At 45.2% G+C, this 22,639-nt stretch overlaps 1 protein-coding gene across 2 annotated transcripts in view; it reads left to right on the forward strand.

Moving 5' to 3' along the window:
• Nucleotides 1–22,639, forward strand: part of PKNOX2 (PBX/knotted 1 homeobox 2) — an 89,172-nt gene that overhangs the window by 39,192 nt on the left and 27,341 nt on the right. The window contains exons 1-4 of one of the 2 annotated variants that reach the window (XM_074848926.1): nt 8,554–8,617; nt 12,834–12,985; nt 13,314–13,400; nt 21,998–22,106. In XM_074848926.1, coding sequence (XP_074705027.1) covers nt 22,023–22,106 — 84 coding nt within the window. In that variant the 5' untranslated portion in view covers nt 8,554–8,617; nt 12,834–12,985; nt 13,314–13,400; nt 21,998–22,022. Of the gene's footprint in view, nt 1–8,553; nt 8,618–12,833; nt 12,986–13,313; nt 13,401–21,997; nt 22,107–22,639 lie in introns of those variants that run through there. The other variant, XM_074848925.1, reaches the window with a different exon arrangement.

Raw genomic sequence — 22,639 nt, forward strand, 5'->3', positions numbered from 1 at the left:
CAAGGCTACAACTGCAGAGTGCTCTTTCCAGCCCAAATTGCCAAACAACGTTATAAATAGTCTCTTTCTGGGGATTTCTTGCAATATCTGAAGTCACTTTATAGCAGCATTTTATTTTTATGGCTATCTTTGAGCAGTTGGCTTGAGTCCTGCTCCTACGTAGCATAGTCATCAACACAGGGTTGGCTCTTCTCTGAAGGGTCAACACATTACTCATTGCCATTGTTTAATAACTGCTCAAATAAATCCTTGTCAGTAAATGCTTCATAACCATGGTTTGCTGGGGAAGCAGAACATCCATTTTCAAGATCTTTCCAGAATTTGCCTTTTTCTTACTTGGCATTTGACTAAAAATGGGGAAATTCTCAACTTCTATGGAAATGAAAGTACCGAAAGACAATGATCTGGGAACATCCTAATGTTGAGTTTCTGGATGTGAACTTTATGGCGTCCACTCATTTTCTTTGAATATTAATCGTCATGAATTAACAGGTCAACGGTGTGGATTAACACCACACCCAACACTCCACGGGGTAAACACCACAACCATGCTTACTCTCAAATTCCCAGCTTTCATTTTGATGGAAAAAGTCATGAAAATACGCGTCTTTCCATGAGAAACATCAGACTTCCTGGAACTGCATTTTTCATGGAAGTTCTCCGTGATTTTTTCTGATGCGCACTGAGCACAGACATCGGTGATAACACCTTGTACCGAGGCGCGCGGAGCACATGCAGCTCAAATCTATCACAGCCTGACTGCAGGCTATTAATAGTTTATTAACTCCATTTAAACTCTGCCTAAATGCTCCCGGTGTGCCAAGTGTCTCTGCATAGAAATTATTAAGAAAAGAGGTTTTAAATCGAATTACAGAGTGGTGCCAGGGCATGTTTGCAGCCTGCACCCATGTTTCTGCCAATATTCATGTGCGTATTTGTGTGCAATATAGTATTGGTGAATTTGGGGGGGTGTGCTGCCTCTTTGCAGAAGGATTGAAGCGTCACTGGGAAAAAAAAAAATGCTTCTCAGGAGGTCGTTTCAAGCAGCATTTCTTGCTGAGCCAACCCAAAGCCTGGGGTTTTGCACAAGCAACAAAAAGTTTTCAGGGATGAATATTTGAAGCCAATTGTCTCGGAGTAACCTGGGTAAGGGGAAAGCCCCAAATTTTAGAAACCTGTTCCCATAACAAGGAAAGGATAGTTTTTCCACCCTGCTCCTACCTATGGGGAAACTCAAAGTTTGGGGAAGGGCTTACAGATGGTGAAAAATTTTCTGCTGCTGGAAGATTTTGTGCCCCAGAGATGGGAACTTACAATTTATATTTGCTTTTATTGCTGATACATGCCAAGGGGGATCCTGTCATTTGATCTCAAGCATTCCCTTCCTGCCCAACTCAGAAAAATACTTTTAAAATTCATTTTCTGCCCCTCTTCTCACTTTGCTGTGATGCTTCTTTGTCTCTCATAGGTCTCTGGGTATCAAGAGTCAAGCCGGGACATTAATATTGATGCGGACCTCGGTTATTAGGAGCTGCATTTCCGAGCGTGCCAGCAGCATATAAATACTATTACCGGGTAATTAGTGAGCATCAAGCTGAGTTTGGATTGAGCAGGGCTTGGTTTCCTACTTCCGGGGCTTTGGGTTTTTTTGCACTTGGGGTTTTGCCCCGAGTAGGGACCGGGAGAATGGAAATCCCAGCTCAGGAGCACCTGAACGCTCAGCGAAACAGAAAGAAATAAAACAGAGAGGAAAAACTGGAAGAGAGAAGATTTTCCAGGGTTTTTCCTTTTTGAAAACCTCCTGTATTTGAAATGAAAAATCACTTCCGAGTTTCTTATTCATTTTTCACCTTTTTTGGTTGCTTTAATCCCTTCTTGCTGGGATGGAGTTGCTTGGTTTGCAATTTCTCTCCCTGTGCCCCACTTTAACTTTGCTCCTCCAGCCTGTAAAAGTTTTGAAAAGCTTCAGTGTTGCCAAAGGGCAAATGCAACCGGGTTGCTCTGGTTGGATGCACCTGAAAAATGGGTGCTCCTTGCGTTTCCTCGCTCTCCAGCCCTTTCTGGATGGGAGAAACCCTTTTATTTTATCCTCTCCCCCATTCCCTTCTCCCCAGTAAATAAAGGGTTTTTCCATCCAAACAGAGATGAGGAGACATCCCAGGGTCATGGCTCTGTCACCAGATCCTTCCCTTTATCCCATAGCGGGGCTTCGATTGAAATGCCGTGTGAATAATTTAGGGGCATTTTGCATCTTTTATACCTCTGAACTTCCACTAAAAGGGGTTTTGAGATGCTGCTGCCTGCAAAATAGCGTCTGAAGGTGAAAAAACCCTGAATTTTGCATGAGCTAGAAGGGACGTGGATGGGGAGCAGGTCTTTGCCAGGGAAGCCTCCAAACACAGGGAGGTTTAATGCATTAATTTCACATGTTAACGCCAGAGAAAGGGCATCTGCAGTGAGTGTAGCCTGGCCCCGGTGCTTCCCTACCTGGAAGCATTAGGAAAGTGGGGAGGTTTGGGGTTTGTGGGGAGCCATCGGGTATATCACTGAGCTGTGCTGCAACGGGGCAAAATCATTGTGTCTCACTGCTTTTGGGGGTAAATCACGGCGTCTTACTGCACCTGGGTTTAAATCACTGCAGTGCACTGCTTTGGGGGTAAATGACTGTGGCTCACTGCACCGTGGGGTAAATCACTGTGACTTACAGCATCTGGTGTAAATCATCGCATCTCATCGCATCTGGTGTAAATCATTGCGTCCCACTGCACCTGGGGTCGAATCGCTGCCGCTCACTGCTTCTGGGGCTAAATCACTGCGTCTCACTGCATCTGGGGGTAGATCACAGTGGCTCTCTGCTTCTGGGGGCAAATCACTGCAGCTCACTGTATTTGGGGGTGAATCACTGCATCTCACTGCATCCAGGGGTGCAACCCCAACTTCTTGCCCTGCTCTAAGCCCTCACCGCATCACCGCCCCCCCCCCCCTTTTTTTTTTTTATTGCAGCTAAGTCGCTGACTTTCCCTCACCGTGGGGGTGTTTTGGGTCAAATCTTCTTGTTTTCAGACCTCTTCATCGCTTGAGGCTTTTAATAGGTTTGCTGGGAGGAGGCGCAGCCTCGTTAGCGGTGTGCTAATGGGAGCGCGCTTGGGTCCCCCCTGCTTTCAGATGCTCGTGGAGGACTCTTCCTTTCGGGGGCTGGCTGCATCCTGGGGCTGCGCGAGCAGCAACATGTGGGCTTTGGCAGGGCGTCTGCGTCAAGCTGCTGGAAAAGATTTTAAATTCCTGACTAATTTCTTTTCCGTGAAACAAATGAATCTTCAGAAGGGCCTTTCCTCGCAGCTGCTAAGCCATTTAATTTATCTGAGTCATTTACAATTTGTGATGGGACTGTTAATAGCCTGATGTGGGGATCAACATCACTTAGATGTGGGGGTTGGTTTCTTTTTTTTTTTTTCTTTTTGGGGCCTTTTGAGTTTTAATTTCTTTCTAGATTTGCCCCCAGAGGCACAAAGCTGTGTTTGGAAAACGTCAGCTCCGTCTCCCCAGCCCCTTTGTCATGCTGGGGCAGCTCGAGCTGAAAGCACAAACCGCAGCCCACCCATGGGGACGTGCCGCCCTGCTACTACTTAACTGCTTCAAAGTACCTGTCTGTGATATGAAACATGCTGTAAAATGAATATATTCCAGATGTCCCTGCAAATTCCCCTCAGCTTCGCCATCCACCTGAAGGCAGCTGACACGCTGAGGCTCCTTGGTGCCTGCTGCCTTGCTCGCTGCCCGAAGGAGCAGGATGGTGGCTCATTTGGGGTTGCAAATTGAGGGGGTGGCCATCACCAGGCCAGGGTGATGTGCCCAGGTGCTGCCCAGTGTAGTGTGGGGTGAAGGATGCAGCCAGTGAGGTCCCAGGGGGTGAACGCCCTTCTTGGGATTGGGGAAGGGGAAGGGGTTCTCCATCCTTGGGTTTTGGGCGGATCTTCATCCTCTCGGCTGGAGGGGATCTCTCTCCTTGAAAAGTCTCCATTCTTAGGTTGGGGAATCTCCATCCTTGGAGTTAGGGGAATCTCCATCCTCAGGATTGTGAGGGTCCTTGAGTTTTGGGGACCCACATCCTCAGGGTTTGGGGGGATCCCTGTACTTTTGGCTAGGAACATCTCCATCCTCAAGGTTTGGGGGTTTCCTTGCTCAGGCTTTGGACATCTCCACCTTTGGGGTTGAAGGATCCCCATCCTTAAGGTTGGGAGGTTTCCCATCCATGGAGTTAGGAGGATCTTCATCCTTGGGGTTAGGAGGATCTTGATCCTTGTGTTTCGTGGACCTCCATCCTTGAGGCTGGGGCATCTTCACCTTCAGAATTGGGGGTTCTCCATCTTTGGGTTATGGGGATCTTCCTTGGGTTTGGGGGGAAGTCTTCATCCTTAGGGTTGGTAGATTTCCATCCTTGGGGATGGGGGCTCTCCATCCTTGAAAGTTCTCCATCCTCAGGGTTGGGGGATTTCCACCCATTGAGGATGTCCGTCCATGGAGGGAGGACCTCCATTCTCCATCATGGATGAAACCAGGACCCACAGCCTCCTCCATACCACAACACCCCCACTGCGTAGGAGCCACGGGAGGTCTAGCTAGGCTCATACCCTTGGACAACTGCAGTTTTGGGATGATGGGAACCTTCCTACCTTCCAGCCAGTTCAGCAAACATGACAGTAACTTATTTAAAAGTTCCATAGAAAACATGTCAGGGTGTGTGTTTGCTGTTGAATAGGGCATTTCCAGGACACACGGGCAACAATTTCTTTGATACACTCCGTATTAGGTCGTGGTTGGCAGGGAGGACCCTAGAAAAGCTGGAATAATGATGGTGGAGAAGGCGATGAAGTAGGTACAAAAGCTAAAATTACTATTCATCGCTAATATGTTGCCTAGCACTAATTAATTTTTAAACAGCCTCACTGGGGACCTCATTGCTAAAACATGATGTTTTCTCCTCCGGCACCATAACTGTTAACTCAAAACAAAGCAGAAGAAAGCCAGAAAGGATGAGGAACTGCAGTGTCCATCAGACAGCATCCAAGCCGCCTGCTTGGAGGGGATTTCTCTGATGGCCAAATCCTGCCACTGTGCCTGGGGGGGACGCTCTGTTACACCCCTCTGAGGGGATTTTTGGGGGGGGCGGGGAGTCCAATCCAGCTTCCCCGGAGTGCAGAAATGTTGCCTGAGCTATGAGCACACTGGGAGCAAAGGGAAAAGCTATTTTCAGCTCTGCTCTCACCTGTCTCACTTTACCCGAGCGTGGCTTTCCTGAATATTTTTAGCCGTGTTTTATTACCGGTCTTGCAAGCCTCAAACTGGGGGGATTATTACCATTGCACTCACTCACACATAAGTTATTTAATTGAGTCTTTGGGAGTGCTAAGAACAGACTTTCCTCAACGTTTTCATTGTTGCTGACATCTAGATCAACACCCAAATATATTTATTTGACATTTCCCATTGCATGATATATGGAGTATTGCTCCTAAAATGGCAAGAGCTTTATCTTTCATTTATATTTAATTGTTCTTTAATTATTTGGACACTTCTTGCCACCACCTTGAGTCCACCTATTAATTCCAGCCTTTTAAGTTTCATCTTTTCCAAAAAACAAGGGGAATTTAGCAAGGTTCTGCAAAGCTATTTTTAAAAAAGTCAAGCTCAGTGGTTTTATTTGCACCTCCCTGTTTGCCTTTTTATTTTAAAATTAGGGAATTTGGTGGCTTGGGGCAAATCTTCCCTGCTGTTTTTGGGGGCTGATGGTACCAGGATCTGACCTGAACCAGGTCGAGTGTAAAAAATTACAATTGCACCATTGCAATGATTTTTTTTTGCTCTTGGGGAGAGGCTTTGCCGCGTGCCAGTAGCAACCCTGGGGTCACCGAGGGCTGCGACCAAGGGGAGCATGTGCACGCCCCCAGACGGGGCGATTTCTGTTTCCATATGGAAAAGGGATGTGGCATCTGGTTTCACTCCCAGCAGCTGGCAGCTTGAAGCCTGTGTTTTGCATGGTGCGGAGTAAAGAGAAAATAAAGTGTCGAATTGTTTGGCATTATCAAGGATTTCTGCTCCCCAGGACTCCTGCATAAAGAGATGGAAATTTTAGCTGCTGGAGCCAAGAAACACACAGAAGTATATGAATTTATTACATTTTATCTCATTCTCCTGCAAACAGCGCTGGAAATGTCAAAAGATCATCCATTGTTTCATCGTTTAGAAAGAATTTTTTGTTTTTTAGTTGTAATTTCTTTGATGCCTGGCTGTGGGGAAGGAAGAGAAATTGGAGCAGGAGATTGCAGGGCTGCAGCAGGTTGAACGTGCAGGTTTGTCTGGCCGCGGAGCTACATGCATTTAAATTTCTCACATCCCGGGTTTTTAATTTAACAAATGTAATTAAGGCTGGGGTAGGTACTCGGATTATTCATTTACTCCAGATGGAAAAAATTAAATTGAATGCAAATTCCGTAATCAGACATGAAGTTGAGGATGTTGGACGTGATGGGGAAGTGTCAGCACATTAATGGGACCGCTTTCCCTAAACACCCAAATCTAAGAGCCAGGGATTATTTGAATAATTGAGGTGGCATTTGATAAGATATCTGATTGCTGATATCTCCTTAAGACGGAGCCCTAATTGTAATTCTCCATCAAGAAGGATTAATCTGCGTAACAGGGTGCGCTGGGAATAGTGTGGTGTCAGGCTGCCTCCCTTGAATTTTGGTCTTTTATCAAGGGCTGCCGTGCCCAGGGAAGGTGCCAAAGTGATTTATCGCTTCTCCTGTTACTTTATATGTGAGCCAGGAGGTCGTCAGGTATCACAGCTTGGCCCCGAGGGTCCAAGCAGCCAAGGCTGCCTGAGTCCCAGCAGCGTTGCCCATGGCCTCCAATGTCGGCTGGGTATTTTGGAGGTGCCACTGATCGTCAGAGAAGGCTGCACTGTTGCATTTGTGTCCTTTCTGAGTGTCTTCAGGCCACAATTCAGGGCACCCTTTTCCCTCTGAAATGGAGATGAACTGTCCCGACTTCAACAGACCTTGTTGGAGGACCATGACTCCATCCACAGCACTGGTCATCTGATGGGACCCAGCCTTGATGCTCTTGGAAGGCTGTTGGGGGTCGATGGATGTTGACTCCCAACTCAATCTTGGCTGGGGTAGCAAGGGAAGTTTCCACTCGATCTGGCAGCAGACGCTTGGTTGCAGTCATAGACAGCTTTTCTTGCATTTCCAAAGCATTTATGCATTCCCACAGGAGAAATAACATTTCCGTAGAGTCCTTTTCACTGCCAGCACCGTTGGTTCCTCTTGAAACCAGGCGTGACAAGGTGGGGAGATGGGGATGGACTTTGCTTCTTGCATCTCACAGCTTGGGGATATTAGAAAGGATTTGAAGTGGTGAAAATGCCAATTAAAAAAAAAATCTATCCACGTTGAAGATCCAGACTTGTAAACAAATAGTCGTCATGGTCTTTCTTTTTCACCTCCCCTAGCTAGCAGCAAATGAAAAAAGAAAAGGGAAAAAGAGATGAAAGGGGGCAAAGGGATAAAGCTTGAAAGATTTTTTTTGTAAGAGTATGAATATTTTGAAAAAATATGTAAATGTAATACGAAAAAGAAGTGTGTTGTGGAAAAAGTATCCATGAGCCCTGCTGCAATCATTGGGTTGCCCAGCAGTGAAGATGACAGATTATATTTCTCCTGTCTCTAAAGTAAAGCCAAATGCAAAGATTTCTTATTTCTTCTTTTTTGTCCTACCATCCCACCTCCTCCTGTGGCTATGTGCTAATAGCTACTTCTGCTAAATGGGTGCATTAATCCTCTTGGTGATGCGATTTTAGCCAAGCTCTGAGCTGTGCACTCAGAAAGGCAAGATTTCCCCTCAAAAAACCCCCAACTTAAATCACTTGAGATAAGTTGGGTGTTATCTTATGGTTGCAAATTGCTTGTTTGCTCCTCCAGCTGGAGCTGTTAATTCAGAACAATTAACGCGCCGTTTAAAATGGAGAGGAAGCATATGGAGGCGGTCCCAGGGAAAAGAGCCTGTTTGGGATGGAGAGCCCCAGCATTTGCAAAATCAGATAACTCCAGTTTGTCTTTCTTTTGAGATCCTGGCAGGCATTGTGGGGAACGACACGAATACTGGGGAGTTTATCCCCAAAAAACCTCTGTTGACCGCTAAGTTGAGTGATGCTCAAAGCAAGAGCCAACTAGAAATAAAGTGCTGATGTTTGTCACTGGGATGAATTCACCGTTGAGAGAGTGCTGTCACCACCCCGTCCATCCTTAAAATATTCCTTCTTGACGAAGAAATAATGAATCCTAAAGTGAATCCTAAAATAATGCCTCGTTTTTTTCATGAGCCCCCTTTTCAGTGCCATGAAATGCTGCTCTGGCTCCAACCTTTAAGCCTTTTTGCATCATCGTTTCAGATACCTGCAGTCTATTTTCTCAGGTTGCCTTTTTTTTTTTTTTTTTTTTTTTTTTGATGCAGGTGACGAACAAAAGCCTAAATCTGGAAATAAACCCCAAAATACACCAGCAGTGGGTGGGCTCAACCTGCTTAAAACATTTCTGAGCCAAGGAGCAAAGAGGTGAGCTCCTTGCTTTTGCGCAAGGACATAAAGCACTCTATTAGACTTTTATGGGATGCTGTGTACAATACTGCAACAGTGGAAGATGTTGCATTTTTGTAGCCCAGTGGTGGTTTATGGGATGGTCCGTCCTTCCTTCCATTCGTGCATCTGCGCATCCTTGCATCCATGTATCTGTTGATCGAGGCATCCTTGCATCTGTACTTCGATGCATCTGTTCATCCGTGCATCCATCATGTTTGGTCACGTACCTTTGACTATATTTGCACACAAATTTTATTAAAAACAGCCAAGAATGTGTTTTTCCTGTGAAAAAAACCCACAAATCCAAATACTTTCCCTTGAGCCTTTACAGGAATCAGCGTGGCCCAACACGCAGCAGGTTTTTGCATCCCCTCCAAATGATGGAAAATGTGCTTTTCTGCTCCAAAGCTGGCACTACGTTTTTGGTTTTGGGGACCCCTGCAGCGTGAGCACCCCAAAACCTGCATCTGCCTGAGCTGCAAAAGCCAAGCAGGTCGTCTTTAAGAGCTTTTTCTGCAAACCCTTTCCCGTTATTCCCCCATCTGAAGATGGATGGAGGCAGCATCGGCAAATCTGAATAACTAATCAGAGTCCTCATTAACCCCCCGCCGAGATGCTCAAACATTCACTTTACTGTTTGTGAAGCAGGAAAAAAAAAAAAAGGAAAAAGGAAAAAAAACCCCACAACCTACCCTGCATTAAAATTGATGTGTTATTAATCCCACTGTTCCAGACCTCATGGGTACCGAGTTTTCCTTCGTCTCGCCTGAGGCCGAACAGTATGGTGCCGCTTCTGCGGGGCACTTTGACTTTCCATTATTTATCGGTGCGGCGTAGCGAGGCTGCTTTTGTTCCCTGGGCCCAGATGTGCACACATGTGCATGTCCGGAGGGGGTGGTGTGTCCGATATTTCCATACGTGCCCCCTTTGGATAATGCAAATCACCTATAGTGGGCCTCCACCGATGGACTCATCTCTTCCGGACCGTGTTTTGTGGCAAAATGGTTTTGCTTTTGCAGAAATACAGAAATATTGTGTGTGTATGGGCATGTTTTAAATCTTTTCACTGTCTCTGAGCAAGGATGGAGTTCGTGCATCACCAGGTTTAACTTGTGAGGCTGGGAAGGTGAAAGGATGAAAATATCATATTGCTCTTTGCACCTTCGAGCGTCTTACTGAGAGGCTGGAGATGCTACAGAAATTGCACCTTGATGGGAAAAAACCCCAACAAATCAAAGGTTTTTATTGCAACGGTCCTCATTGCAGGTGCCAGTGGGTGTTGCTAAAGTGCTTGGAGAGTCATGATCGCCCCTTGGAGCTCCTTAAAGAGTTAGACTGAAATTTGAGCTTTGTCTTTGTACTACTTTTCACTCTTACAGGGTTTCTTTGGTTGTCTCCGTAGGTGTAGAGTCTGGGGCCAGTATAGCTTGCTTCTGGGCAAATAATTCAGCAAAACCCAGCAGCGTTATTAGGGATTTCACCATTTGCTGCTTCCACTTAAGTCAGAGTAGCTGACATTAAATTTATTAAAAAATCATAGTCACAATTAAACAGAATTGATATGATGAGATTGGAAGCATCGTGATCTGCTCACATTGGAAACAAGGTGGCAAAGCGTTCTTGCTTTAAAATCCTAGAGTTTTTGCAAAAATCCTGGATTTTTTTTTTTTTTTTGCTAAATGTCAGCTTTATTAGCATTCCCTTACACTTAATTAAATCTTTATTGGCAGGGATGCTCTTGGCTTTTTGCAGTCCGGGTGCAGGCTGAGGTCCCAGGATGCTGGGTTCCTATCTCTGCCATTGGATGTTATTCAGGTCAAGTAGATCAGGATTTAGGGCATTCAGGAGGATTGATCAGGGCATTTGGAGCTATTGATGACTTTTCATAAATGATGTCTCATTTATTACCCTCAGGCAGCTGCTCCCTGCAACCCTGAGTGCCCGGGACACCATGTGTCTGGCTGGCTTGTATTGCCTGCAGTGGAGTATCTTGAAGGAGGCCTCTCCTCCATTCCCTTTTGCGTTGGGAGGACTTCAAAGGCCTCCGCTAAACTTCAAAGGATGCCTTTTGAAGCCGCTAAAAGCATGTGCTGGCTCAGAAAGACATCACCCTCTACAAGGGGCGTTCAGGGATATGTCCCCAGTGGGGTTGGCTCTTGGTGCTCTTCGTGATGGGGATGAAAACAGCATCTTTTGTTCAGAAGCTTCACAAACCCCTATTTTTGTCCTACATGCATACAGCATCCAAGACCTCAGCCGTGATCACCTCCAAGGATGAAAATCAGTCTACCAGAGCTCTTTTATCACTGTCAGAGCCTTATTTATCTGCTCCTTTTCCTCCACTCCTCATGTTTCGTTCACACGGCAAGCCCAGATGACAAAAGTCTCTCCCACAAGATGGAAAAAAGTCTTTACAGGGATGAAGGATTGCTGCAAAACATGAGCTTTTTCATCATGTTGTCAGGACAAATCCAATGCAAATGAGGTCCCAGGTCCTTGATGCGTAGTTGGCGTCAGCCTGTGCATGCTTTTCCAAGGCATGAGCCCATAGAGTTTTTTTTATTCCTAATCATAAATAACCATAAGGATACTTCAGCTGCTGTTGTGGTGGAAGAGTTTTGGGCTCAAGGCCCTTCTGAGCATTTAGCGTAACCAAGATTAGGTCTCTCGGCAGGACCTACACTTGCCCAAGAAGTCACAGAATCACAGAATCGTCAAGGGGCATCTTGACCTTTCACGCCTTTCACCAAGTTTTCCATGTTTGGGGGTTTCTGCCCCATTTTGCTCTGAAATCACCCAGGTGCTTCCATATCTCTCCTTGGGCAGTGGTTTCAGTGACATCAGGTGTCCAGAAATGACACTTCCTATTCAAGCTTCCCCATATACCTCTGTCTTTTGGACCCATACTCCTGGCTGCGATGATGGATACAGGCTGTGAGGGCACACAAATGTGAGCGTTGTTATTGCAAGGGGCTTGGGATGGAATTAAATCCAGGGGAAATGGTTCTCATGGATCTCACATGTGGCCTCACCATGCGAGGCCTAGCTCTCCGCCGGTGACGTATAGCACTGATGCATCCCTCAGGTGTGCCTCGGAGATCTGAGGTGATGTGTATCATGGTAGATATGTCAGATGTCTATTGGGGATCTGAGGAGCTCTCTAGAGGTGATGTGTGTCTAGTGCATATATCAGATGTACATTCGAAGCCGAGCAGCTCAGCAGATCAAGGAATATATATATATATGTACTAGACAGATACCAGAAATCTGAGGAGCTCTGTACCAGGTTATATATATCAAGGTAGATATATTGAAGATCTGAGGAGCTCTCTAGAGGTGATATGTATCAGGGGACATATATCATATATATATTGGAGATCTGAGGCTCTCTAGAGGTGATGTTTATCATGCTAGATGTATCAGCTATATAATGGAGAACTGAGGAGCTCCAGGCAGGTGACATATACCTGAGATGTATATGTCAGATGTGTATCGGTGAGGAGCTGTCTAGAGGTGATTTATATCAAGGTAGATATATCAGATGTATACTGAAGATCTAAGGAGCTCGACAGAGATTATGTGTATCAGGGGACATATATCAGACATATTGGAGATCTGAGGAGCTCTCTGCCAAGTGATATATATCAAGGTAGATATATCAGGCATATATCGGAGATCTCGGGTGATGTTTATCATCTAACATAGAGGTAATATTCTGGAGGTGATGTATATCAAGGGACATTTATCAGATGTATAATGGAGATCTGAGGGGCTCGCTAGAGGTGATGTATATTCAGAGATCTGGGGGATTTTCTCTCTTTTATTCCTTTTTTTTTTGCAGTCAAACACAAAACACCCCCACGGCCGTGCTGATCCTTGCTCAGCCTAGATCTGCTTAGATGGGTCTAGAAATCCCAACCTCAGCCTCCATGAAGGCCGGATCCTTGGTAGATGCAGCATCATCCCTACCATCTGTGTGGACTTTTCCTTATTAAATAACGGCTGGGAGCTCCCCTGTTTTTGAGTTAATGGCTTTTCTGTAGTTCATGCCATCTTAGCCCAAGTATAAAGGCACTTTTACAGTCAAGTGAAGATTATAATTAACCAGGGGGATGGCAACAGCCAGTTGAAATGGGGGCATGGCCAATGGCAAAGCTGTTTCATTGCTTTTTCCCTTTTTTCTCCTTTTCAGACCCAGATTGTACCGCTAACCCTCAGTAAGATCCTGTGCCGGGGATTTGTCACCCTCCAGGAGCCGACAAGGACAGGACGGGACTGCGTCACCCTTCATCCTCTGCAGATAGACCGGCAACGAGCACGCCTTCGTTTTCCGGACACATCTCGGTTCGACTTCTAAAACTCTGATTTATTTTTTCTCCTTCCTGGGAGATGTTCAAACTTGCCTGGGCAAAACCCTGGTCTGATCTAGCGCAGCCATAAGTCCTGCCTTCACCTCCAAGGGGGTATTCCCACCTAAGTTTTCCTTGATTCCTGTTTTCCCCACTATCCCGCAAAAAAAGTGCATTAAGATCGGACTTGCCCACCATGGCTTCGCTGACGCCGCCGAAAGACCTTCCCTATTGCAGAAAGCTTCATCCTCTGCTTAATATTTTGCCTTCTTGTTTCATCATTTTCTCTAAATATTCAAATATTTCATCCTTTGCTTTCCCAGATTGTGATCCCTCCCCCAGAAAATCTCGGTTTTGGGGCAGCGGAAGGACGCTCGCAGGGCAGTGGCTCCCTGAGCACCCCCCAAACGGTAAGGCTGTTTCGCTTTATATTAAATAGGCAATTATATACGTTAATTGTGCAATTATATACAGTAATCAAGTGGGATGTGGCAAGTCTTGACCTTGGTGAGGCTTTATTTGGGGGAATTTCTGCTCTTTTTCGGGTGCACCTGAATTATATCACTTCTTTCCTAAATGCAGTGAGCATTTAGAGGGGAATTATAGGTGTTTTGCTGTGTTTTCCTTTGTTTTTCAGAAATCAGGCTGTGAAGGGAATCTTGCTTTAAAGCTCAAGTATTGAAAACATGTTGTTATGAGCCCTACAAGCCATGGCCAGCCTGGAGAAAAACACAGATATATTTTTGTACAAATACCCTGAAATATGGGCTGCTATCACTGCAAAATTTTGGCACATCAGTAGGAAGTGGAGAAATGGTCACCAGCTAAAAATAACTGAAACATGGAGCTTAAAATAAGATGTACATGAAACCAAGGGTCTCGCAGTCCTTCAGTCAACCCCGATCGCTAAAATTAGGGCTTGACAGAGTGACAAATACGCTTGATCTGTGCCAAAACCGTAGGCATTCAGCAGGTGACAAAGAAAATAAAACCCTGTTGGCTGCAACTTTCCTCCTAAAGGAGCAAAGAGAAATCTTTGGTCACTGAAAATGGAGGTGCTGCCTTCAATTAGTACAAATATCCTGAAAAAGTGCCTAATTTCTTCCTAAACCAGTGATATTTAGGGTGGGGGCATCTCCAGGGAAAACCCAGAAGCTTCATTTGGTCCATGGTGCAGCGGAGCATCTTTTCTTTGAGTCTTTTGAGTCTGGCCTCCTCTGAAAGTCCCTTTTAATAAAGAGCAGCCAATAACAGCAGGATTATTTCCCCCAGGCTGCCCTTTCAGCCCTGATTCTTGCCGGTGACCTTCCCTCAGCCAAAAAATACCAGGATTAAAGATCTGATGAAGCAGCTGAATTTCTCATTAGTCTACTTTTGCCCCCTTTCTAATAAAGGTACAGGTTGGGTTCACTTTGAAATTACTTCTCTGGTGGGTTTGTGGGGGCTTGGGATCACCACAAGGACCTCTTTTTGGGGAGATCCTCCCTGCCTTGATGCCCTCTTTCCAATCCGTATTTCGATGTGTGTCGTGAGACGCCTGGTGCTTGTGTGCAAGGGCTTGGTGCCTCGCGATGTTCTTTAGGCACATTGGGTTTTCCTCCTCTTGGAGGAAACAGCCTGTGGAGGACACAACTGCAACCTGGCCTGGGAAGCACCTCCAGCAAGAAGACCAAACCCAACCTATTCAGCAAATTGTTCCAACAAGGTCCAGACACCTCCCACTAAAGGCACAGGAAGACGTGATGATGAGTGTCCACCTAATTACCTTCTGGAACAGAAGGCTGGCATTGCTCTAAGTGGTTAATGATAGAAACTATCTATCCTGAAGGCATCTTCTGGGAAATAACTTGGTTTCCCTTGGCCTTTTCCACCGTGTATGTGGGTCCCCACATTTTCCAGGCAGAACAGTCCATTTTGGCTTTCCTCCTCCGGAAGCCCGTACATCCACAGAGGTGCACCTCCAAGGCCAGGTTGTACCTTTTGTCACTGTGCAAAAAAAGTGGCAAAAGAATTTGGCACACGTCTCACACAGTAACCACTTCTGTCCTTTTTTGTCCCCAGTTTCCTCATTGTGTTGAGTTCAGACCAGGCTGAACATATCTTAGGGTCTACCATTCAGAGTAAATGGAGAAGACAGTGTAATTAAGCATAATTAAAGGAGTTCAAGACTATTTGTAACTCCCTAGCTAGCTGGAGCTTCTATAAATCTGCATCACATCTCAAGCCTCTCTTTTGTCATTAGGGCTGGAAATATGGCAAAAAAATTGCTTTCAAATGGGCAAATGAAAGATATTTAAATTGAGGCAATTAATCTAGTGGCTGACATCACAATCTTTGGTGTCTTGGCTCAGGGCTTGGATGGGGACAACGCTCCGCCAATACCAGGGTGCCTCAAGGAAAACCATAGTTTTGTGTTCTGGTTTGTAGAGTCATTTCTCATTGGGAATTTTGCATTTTAAAAGGAAATTCAGGGGGGAAGTAAGACCAGGAGGAGCCAGAGAGCTGCAAGAGAGGGATGCGAAGCGGAAACTCAGCGAGTCAGGAGCTCTGATTTATCTGCCATATGGGAAAGAGGAAAACAACCAGCTCCAGAGGGATTTCTTTCCCTCTCCCAAAGGGAAAATTTGCAAGTGTGATAGCAGGATATAGCAAGAAATGAGGCAGATTTAAGGGAAGAGAGGGTTTTTATTAGGTGTGCTGCAGCATTGCTCTGTTTTCAGGGCTTTTCCACAGGTGGGAAAATCTTTGCACGCTCCCGTGCACATCTTGCTCATGTTTCTGCGGTTGGGTTAGGTCTGCTGGTTTTAGCCCGATTTCTGCAAGCCCATCCAAAATCAGGTTTCCATTTAGACCAATTTCTGCAAGCCCACCAAAAAGCAGGTTTCTATTTGTGTTTACCCGGCCCAATTTCTCGTGCAGGTGTTGGGAGATTTGCACGGGGCCTGCGGGCTTTGATTTGCAAAATAAACACCCCAAAAAGGCATTATTAAAAATTGCAGTGTTGCTATGGGGTGTTTTTGGGCTGTTGCAAAAAGTCATGGCATAGTTTGTGGTGGGATCCTTGCTGGAACCATTGGCACATGTCTACGTTTGTGGGGGGGTTTTGCAGCCGCCTTGGTCTGATTTGCACTTTGCAATACTTGTGCTGGCTGAGAAATTGGTGAAGGGCTGTGGTCGTCGGTTTGGGATGGAGAAGTGTGGCTGATGGTTAAATTTTTGCTGAGCAAAACTGGTTTTGACCGTGTTCCTTCTTGGCTGCCCGTCCTCGAAGCAGCAACTCTGATGGGACAGCTGGTGGGACAGAAGACACGTAAAAACCACAAATCTCCCATTTTCCGAGCGCCTTGTTCATCTCAGACCCATACTTAAGTCTCTTTTTCCAACCCATCTCTCTGATATTCATCATGTTTATCTGCCGTCATCTTCTTTGTCCTCCAGGAAGCTCCTCTGAACCTGGCTGGGACCTTGGGGATGGGGCCTTCCCATTGCAGGCCTGGCACGGGGTTGAGATTTGGTGTTTGCGTGATGGAAATGTGGGTGCTCAGCGGTTCCTCTCTCATGGGATTAGCAGGTTGCGATTGAAAACGAAGAGCACAAGGCAAGGTTTGAAAGCGTCGAGCAAGATTTTGATCATAAATTATTCACAGTTAATTGCTCGCAGCGGAGAACTCGTGGAAAATTAATCCGCTCCCTGTTTTTTGCAAGCACTCTGAAGGCAATCAGAAACTTTTCCTGGACAATTCGTGTCCGGCAAGAGGAAGCTTGTGCATTTTTTGGGTTCCTCAGCTACGTTTCACTTCAAAGCTTTTTGATTTGCCCTCTGAAAAAATTCACAATTTGCTCTTTTGGGAACTTCTGTTGGGCCGGGGGCTGGATTGCACAAAATGCAAGTATTTTCAGGTTACTTTGAAGAAGCTTCTTTGATGTTTCCCTGTGCCAGTTTGTTTTGGAAGGTGCTTTAATGGTCTCCCTCTATAAAAATAACACTTTAAAATGTATGTAGGTATCTCAGCTCTCCACTTAAAAAAAAAAGTACAAAGTTGTTTAATGCTGCCATTCAAGGTACATTAACCTTGTCTACTAAAGCTCTGACTGGCTCTTGCAGGTTTTATTCTCGTGTTTATGTTGCAGAGACGTCCCTGGAGCCTTTTAGGGATGGGTATCTTCAGAGAGGAGAGAAATATTTAGCAGTAATTGTTCTCATTGGAAATTCATTATAGCAGCTCCCCCCTTTCTATGGAGGTGGAGTCGGGAGGAGGATTTGCAGATATTAAATAAATAAATGCAAATATTAAATAAATAAATGCTGTTTACCCCCGCACCCAGGGGAAATGTCCCATCCAGTGACAAACCAAACCAGGGCTTGGCAAGGGTTTTTTGGCATTGTCTGACATGACATTTCCCTCTCCCTTTTACTCCAGTGCTTATGCATTGACCAAGAGCTTTTTTAGGAGAAAAATAGGAAAGGAGTTTGCTCTGCTCCAGGGTTTATCCTACAGAAATATCGAATCTCCATCTGCTTTAGCCCGTGGTTTAGCAGAAGCACAGACTCAATTTGTCCTTTTTTTATTGGGAAATACCTCGGTAACTCGATGCTGGGCAGGGCATGAAGGTCAGCATTTAGGGAATCAGTATCTTGGTGGAGAGCAAAGGCTGCTCCCAGTGAAAACCCCTCCTGGGTTTGGATAGAGGAAATTTGTCTACCAAATATTCCTTAAAAAAATTAAAAATATTTGGTGGTGCAGTGGTGTTTCTTGCGCAAATACTCCGGATATCCTCAGATGAGTCATCACACAATCCCGCTTGGATTGGAACATGAGGAATGACCAAGAACGGATGATGTCTTGAAAAGTGGGATTATTCCCCATTTTCAACCATTTAATAGCATTCAGTTTATTTTTAATGAGCTCAGAGTGGCTTAAGGGGGTTCCTTTAATAGCTAGTGGAAACCTGGTGTTCGTCTTTCAGCGTAACGGGTGAATTTTGGTAAAACCAAGCAAAAAGGGTGAGGGTTGGTGGATAGAAATGAGACGTTCAAGAGTGAGAGGGTCGCTCTCGATTCACTTTACGGCCAATGGAGAGTCAGCATCACCCGCCGAGGGTGAACCCGTCCTTGCTGGCGGTTCAGAGCAAGATGTATCGTCCTCTGGAGGTGCCTCTCCCTCCCCCCTCAGCTATATTTCTTCATTTTAACTTAGATATATGCATATAATGAATGCATATATCATAAACTTCAGCATGCACAAGCCCTCTGTGAGGACTTAAAGAACTTGCAGCCTGCTGGAGGGAACCTGACTAACACAGCATCATTGCAAATCTCAAAAACCCCCCAAAAATACCCTTTAGAAAAGGCAATCTTCCCTTAATACAGAAAAATACCTTCCTGTGGCTGGAAAAACATCCTCAAGTGTCTTTAATAATTTTGAAACTTTGGGTAGAGAAAAGGAAATGCCTGAAAAGCTGATTTTCTGATTTCTCACGTTGAATCCTCCGTTAACAATTGCATGTTTTGCTGCGGGGGAGAAGCTGCTGAATGAACTAGAAAAAACAATCCCCATTTTGCCATTGATTTGAAAACAACAGTTGCACCTTGCAAAGCTAATATTAACATTATCCACTGAAAATGCTAACGTGGAGTCCAACAATGTGATATTTTTTTTTTTTTGGCATTCAGCTGTATTTCTAATATGGTTTTACACCTGTTTTATTAATCAAGGAGGTTGTATTCACCTGGGGATGGTGGACAACTGGTGGACAACAATTTTTTAAATAAGGCATCAGTGACCACGCTGGAAAAGAAAAAACACAACTTCCCAACCTAGTCTTTAATTATTTTTATTTGAAAGAGGAGGTAATATATTGCTGGCAAAAAGGCAGCCTATAAATCTGAGACTCTTAGGTAGACGCAACCTCTTTGGGAAATACATTTTCAACTTAATGGCAGTATTTCAGTGATAGCTGAAATAATTTTATTTCATAAGGAAATTTAGGATACTTTGATCTCAGGTCGATGCCAAAATCTAAAGTACTGCTGCTTCCGGAAATGAAAGAGCCTTTATGGGTTTTATTGCTCACCATTTCTTTCCTCTGTGCAAATACCCCAGGAGTTGGCTGAAATTCCTGACCTCCTCAACCCCCAGCCCCCCAAAATTCACTCTTCGCCCAAGATTTGATTGTTGCCTTGTGCTGATCTGCGAGGGGTTGGCAGGGTTTTGGCCATGTTCTGCTTGTTTCGGCATCTGGATGCCTGTGGTCAAGAGGTCATGAGGCTACATTGATTTAAGAGGTGTGGAAAAAAAAAAAAGGTTTCATGCGTAAAATAAAAAATATAAAAAATAAAAAAGGATTCATGCATAAAATGGCAGATTTCGACCCTTCGCTGCTGATAAATCCATAGGGCTGACAGCTTTGCACCGTTAGCCAGAGATTCATGGCTGGGGGCTCCTGCGTGAAACACCCGTCCGGCTTTTCCCGCGGGCACCAGGCGCTTCCCTGGATATTTACGGCGCCCGAGTGCATTTGTTTCCCCCGAGATAAATATACCGCTATCGGCAACAGCTGTCTCTCATTTTTATCCTTTTTTTTTTTTTTTAACATTTGGCTATAAGTCCTGTTCTCCAAACAAATCAACGCCCATAAAGCCTCAATGAATGGCTTGATTTTAGCAGGTTAGATGATATTCAGCAATTAAATTGGGCTCCGGACTGCCACCTTCTGGGAATATATTCAGCTGAAAAGCTTGCACCCCACAATAAATCGCTGCACGCTAGAGGTTGGTTTGCTCCTGGCATGAACAATAGATGCCAAGCAGGGGTTTTTGTCCCAAAATAGCAATCTCTTTATTTTTTTTAGCTTCCCACCGAGATGTCTAGACCGTCACGGTGCTGAATTCTGCTTTTCTCCAGCTGTAGCTATTTCTGGTGGAGAGATTTCCCCTTGGTGTTACCCCTTGAGGACGTGCCTGCAGCTGTGAGCCGAGTTTTGACATCGGACACCGAAGATTTGAAGCCGCAAGTTCACTCAAGAGCAGATAATTTTGCCTCCTGCTATTTTGCCGTTGGGGAAAAAAGATGAAAAGCATCGATTTAATCCCATAAATGCAATATCCTTCTCGCTGCAAGAGGTCTGTGTCATGCAAGGACCCCAGTCTGCCTTCCCAATCCACAGGATTTTGGGTGTGCTCTCTTAATACTCAATTCATGGGTCATCCATACTAGTGTAAAGTTCAAAAAAATTAATTGATTTATTCATGCAAAATAATAAGAGTGGCTTATCCTGTGCAGACAGCACTTGGCTTCCTCTGTGGGCTCAGTGCATGTATTCTCTTGGTGCTTGGTGGTGCCTGTAAAGCCCAAAGCCTCACGGAGAAGATCAGAATATCACATATCTTCCCTCAAACAACTGCGGACCTCACAGAGAAGACCAGAATACTGCAAATCTTCCCCCAAACAACTGTGAACCTCATGGAGAAGACCAGAATATTGTGAAGCTTCCCAAAAAAACTGTGGAGACTGGTCTGAAGACCCCAAATGTGCCTCAGTTTTTACTGAGCTCATCGGTATCCCCATTCCTCTGCCCTGTGCGAGGGCGTTTGTGCCTGTCACCATTTCATGGCTAAAGTGATGCTGACACTAGTTTTTGGTAGATCCCCTCACAATATCAAAGGACTTCACATAACTTTTTCATGGGATGGCACCATAGCTCTTCTCCAGATGAGTAGTCAACAGGAAACCCAATGCAATGATAGGGATTGCAATGGAGCGAAACCTTCCAGAGGTTACAAAAATGACTCATTGCAGGGAGAAATGCACTTTTGGAGGCTCCGTGGAGATTTTGCCAGGTGGCTTTGTGAGTTGGCTCAATATGGAGCTCAGAGCCTCAGAGAAGACTCAGGACAGCATTTTTTTTAAGATTTAAGCAAGATTATTGGCTTTTCTTCTGAAGCAACCACACAGCTGCAGTGAAATAATAGGAGAGGAAGCATTTTGGAGTCAAGAGTTGCTTTTCAGTTACATCTGTCACCAGGTCTATCCTTGGGGACAGCATCCAGCCAAGAGCTCCTCTACAAATTTGTCCCTTCCTGGTGCCCTTCTTTTTTCCCCATCTCCTTGGGACCTGAAGATACCAAAAAAAGAGTCTGCTTTTCCCCCAAAGAACTATGCATTTACAGAAAGCAGAGCAACTGCAAGAGTTGTTGAGGGCAGCATGTCTCAGACAACCTCCTGGGTTCAAGGATGTCCATATGGGATATGCAAAATCAGGGTTCGCTTCCCGGTTCGAATCAAGGAAGATTTTGAACCCTCTTTCTTAATTTCTGTGCATTCAATGGCCATAGCGTTGGTCAACTTAATGTAGAATTCAACTGGGTTGGTCAAGTCAATGTAGGAGTCAACTATGTCAGTCAACTCACATTTGATACTCAATCTCCCCCTCTGGACTGAGCGTGCAGTGCTTGAGGATATGACTCCATGGTGGCCAAAGGCAAAGAGACACATCATTTTGGGTTCTTTTAGTGTATAATTTCAGAAGATTGAAAGTTTTACATTTATCACTTGTCTTCTTGCTTCCAAAGAGGAGGAAAAACTGGAAAGAGGATAGAAATTCCCATTTAGGCACTGTGGTTATAGACATAAGTGGTGCAAAGAAAATGCCCTGGGTTCACAAGGGGGAAAACATAACGAGGTTCAGTGATGGCAGCCATCATTTCCACGAGCTCTTGCCTGGGTGCTCTCCAGGAAACATCTTCTTGCCAGCGACCCTCTTCACTTCACCCCCAATCCATTTCTTATCCAAAATCACAAATCTCAAATAATCATCAAGTTATGATAAGGGTCATCAGATCATCTTGGGTTTCTTCCAGGGATTGGGTGGGTGGAGCACAGTGCTGGGGTGCTCATGTGAGGAACGTCACCTCTCCTTTCTGTCCCCTTCTTTTTTTTTTCTTTTCTGTGGGATTTTTTGTGGGGGGAAATCGCCCTTAATCCAGCAGCATTTCTCCCACCTGCAGGTTCTCGATGTGACTCCCACCCAGGATGCACCATGTCTCCCCGGCACCGGCTCTGACGATGATGGCCACCCAGACGGTGCCCCCTCCTCCCTACCAAGACACCCCACAGGTGAGTGTCCCCCAGCACCCATGAGCTCCTCCAGACCCCTTGTGACCCCCAACTCCTGCACTAATTACCCTGTCTTCCTAAGTAATGACTATTACAAAGTATTTTACCCCAAAACTTAATTACAGGGACTGACAAAAATTAACCCCCCTCTTGACACAATCTCCAGGACTGAAGGGTTTTGGGTCAAAATGTTTTTTTTTTTTTGTTTTTTTTTTTCCCTTTCTGGCTTATTTTGGGGTCACGGGGTCTTCATGGAAAGCTGACATGGTGGCACGTTTGCAGCAAGCAGGTTAATAAGCTGGAAAGACGAAACGTCTGGCTAAACTGGGACAGGTTTAGCCTTAGGAATGGCCTTTTGATTTATTTTAATGGCATTTTTTGGCAACCTGTGGCAGGGGGAAAAAAAGACTTCATCTACAATGTTGCTCTAAGGGGTCGAATAACTTTTCTGAGCATCGTTACGGAGTTAAGTTATTATAAGAAGAGGAATTTGTCCAAGAGAAACTCTACTGGAGCACCCCAACGGGCTGGAC

Source organism: Strix aluco, chromosome 23 (assembly GCF_031877795.1).
Source record: "Strix aluco isolate bStrAlu1 chromosome 23, bStrAlu1.hap1, whole genome shotgun sequence".
NCBI lineage: Eukaryota > Metazoa > Chordata > Aves > Strigiformes > Strigidae > Strix > Strix aluco.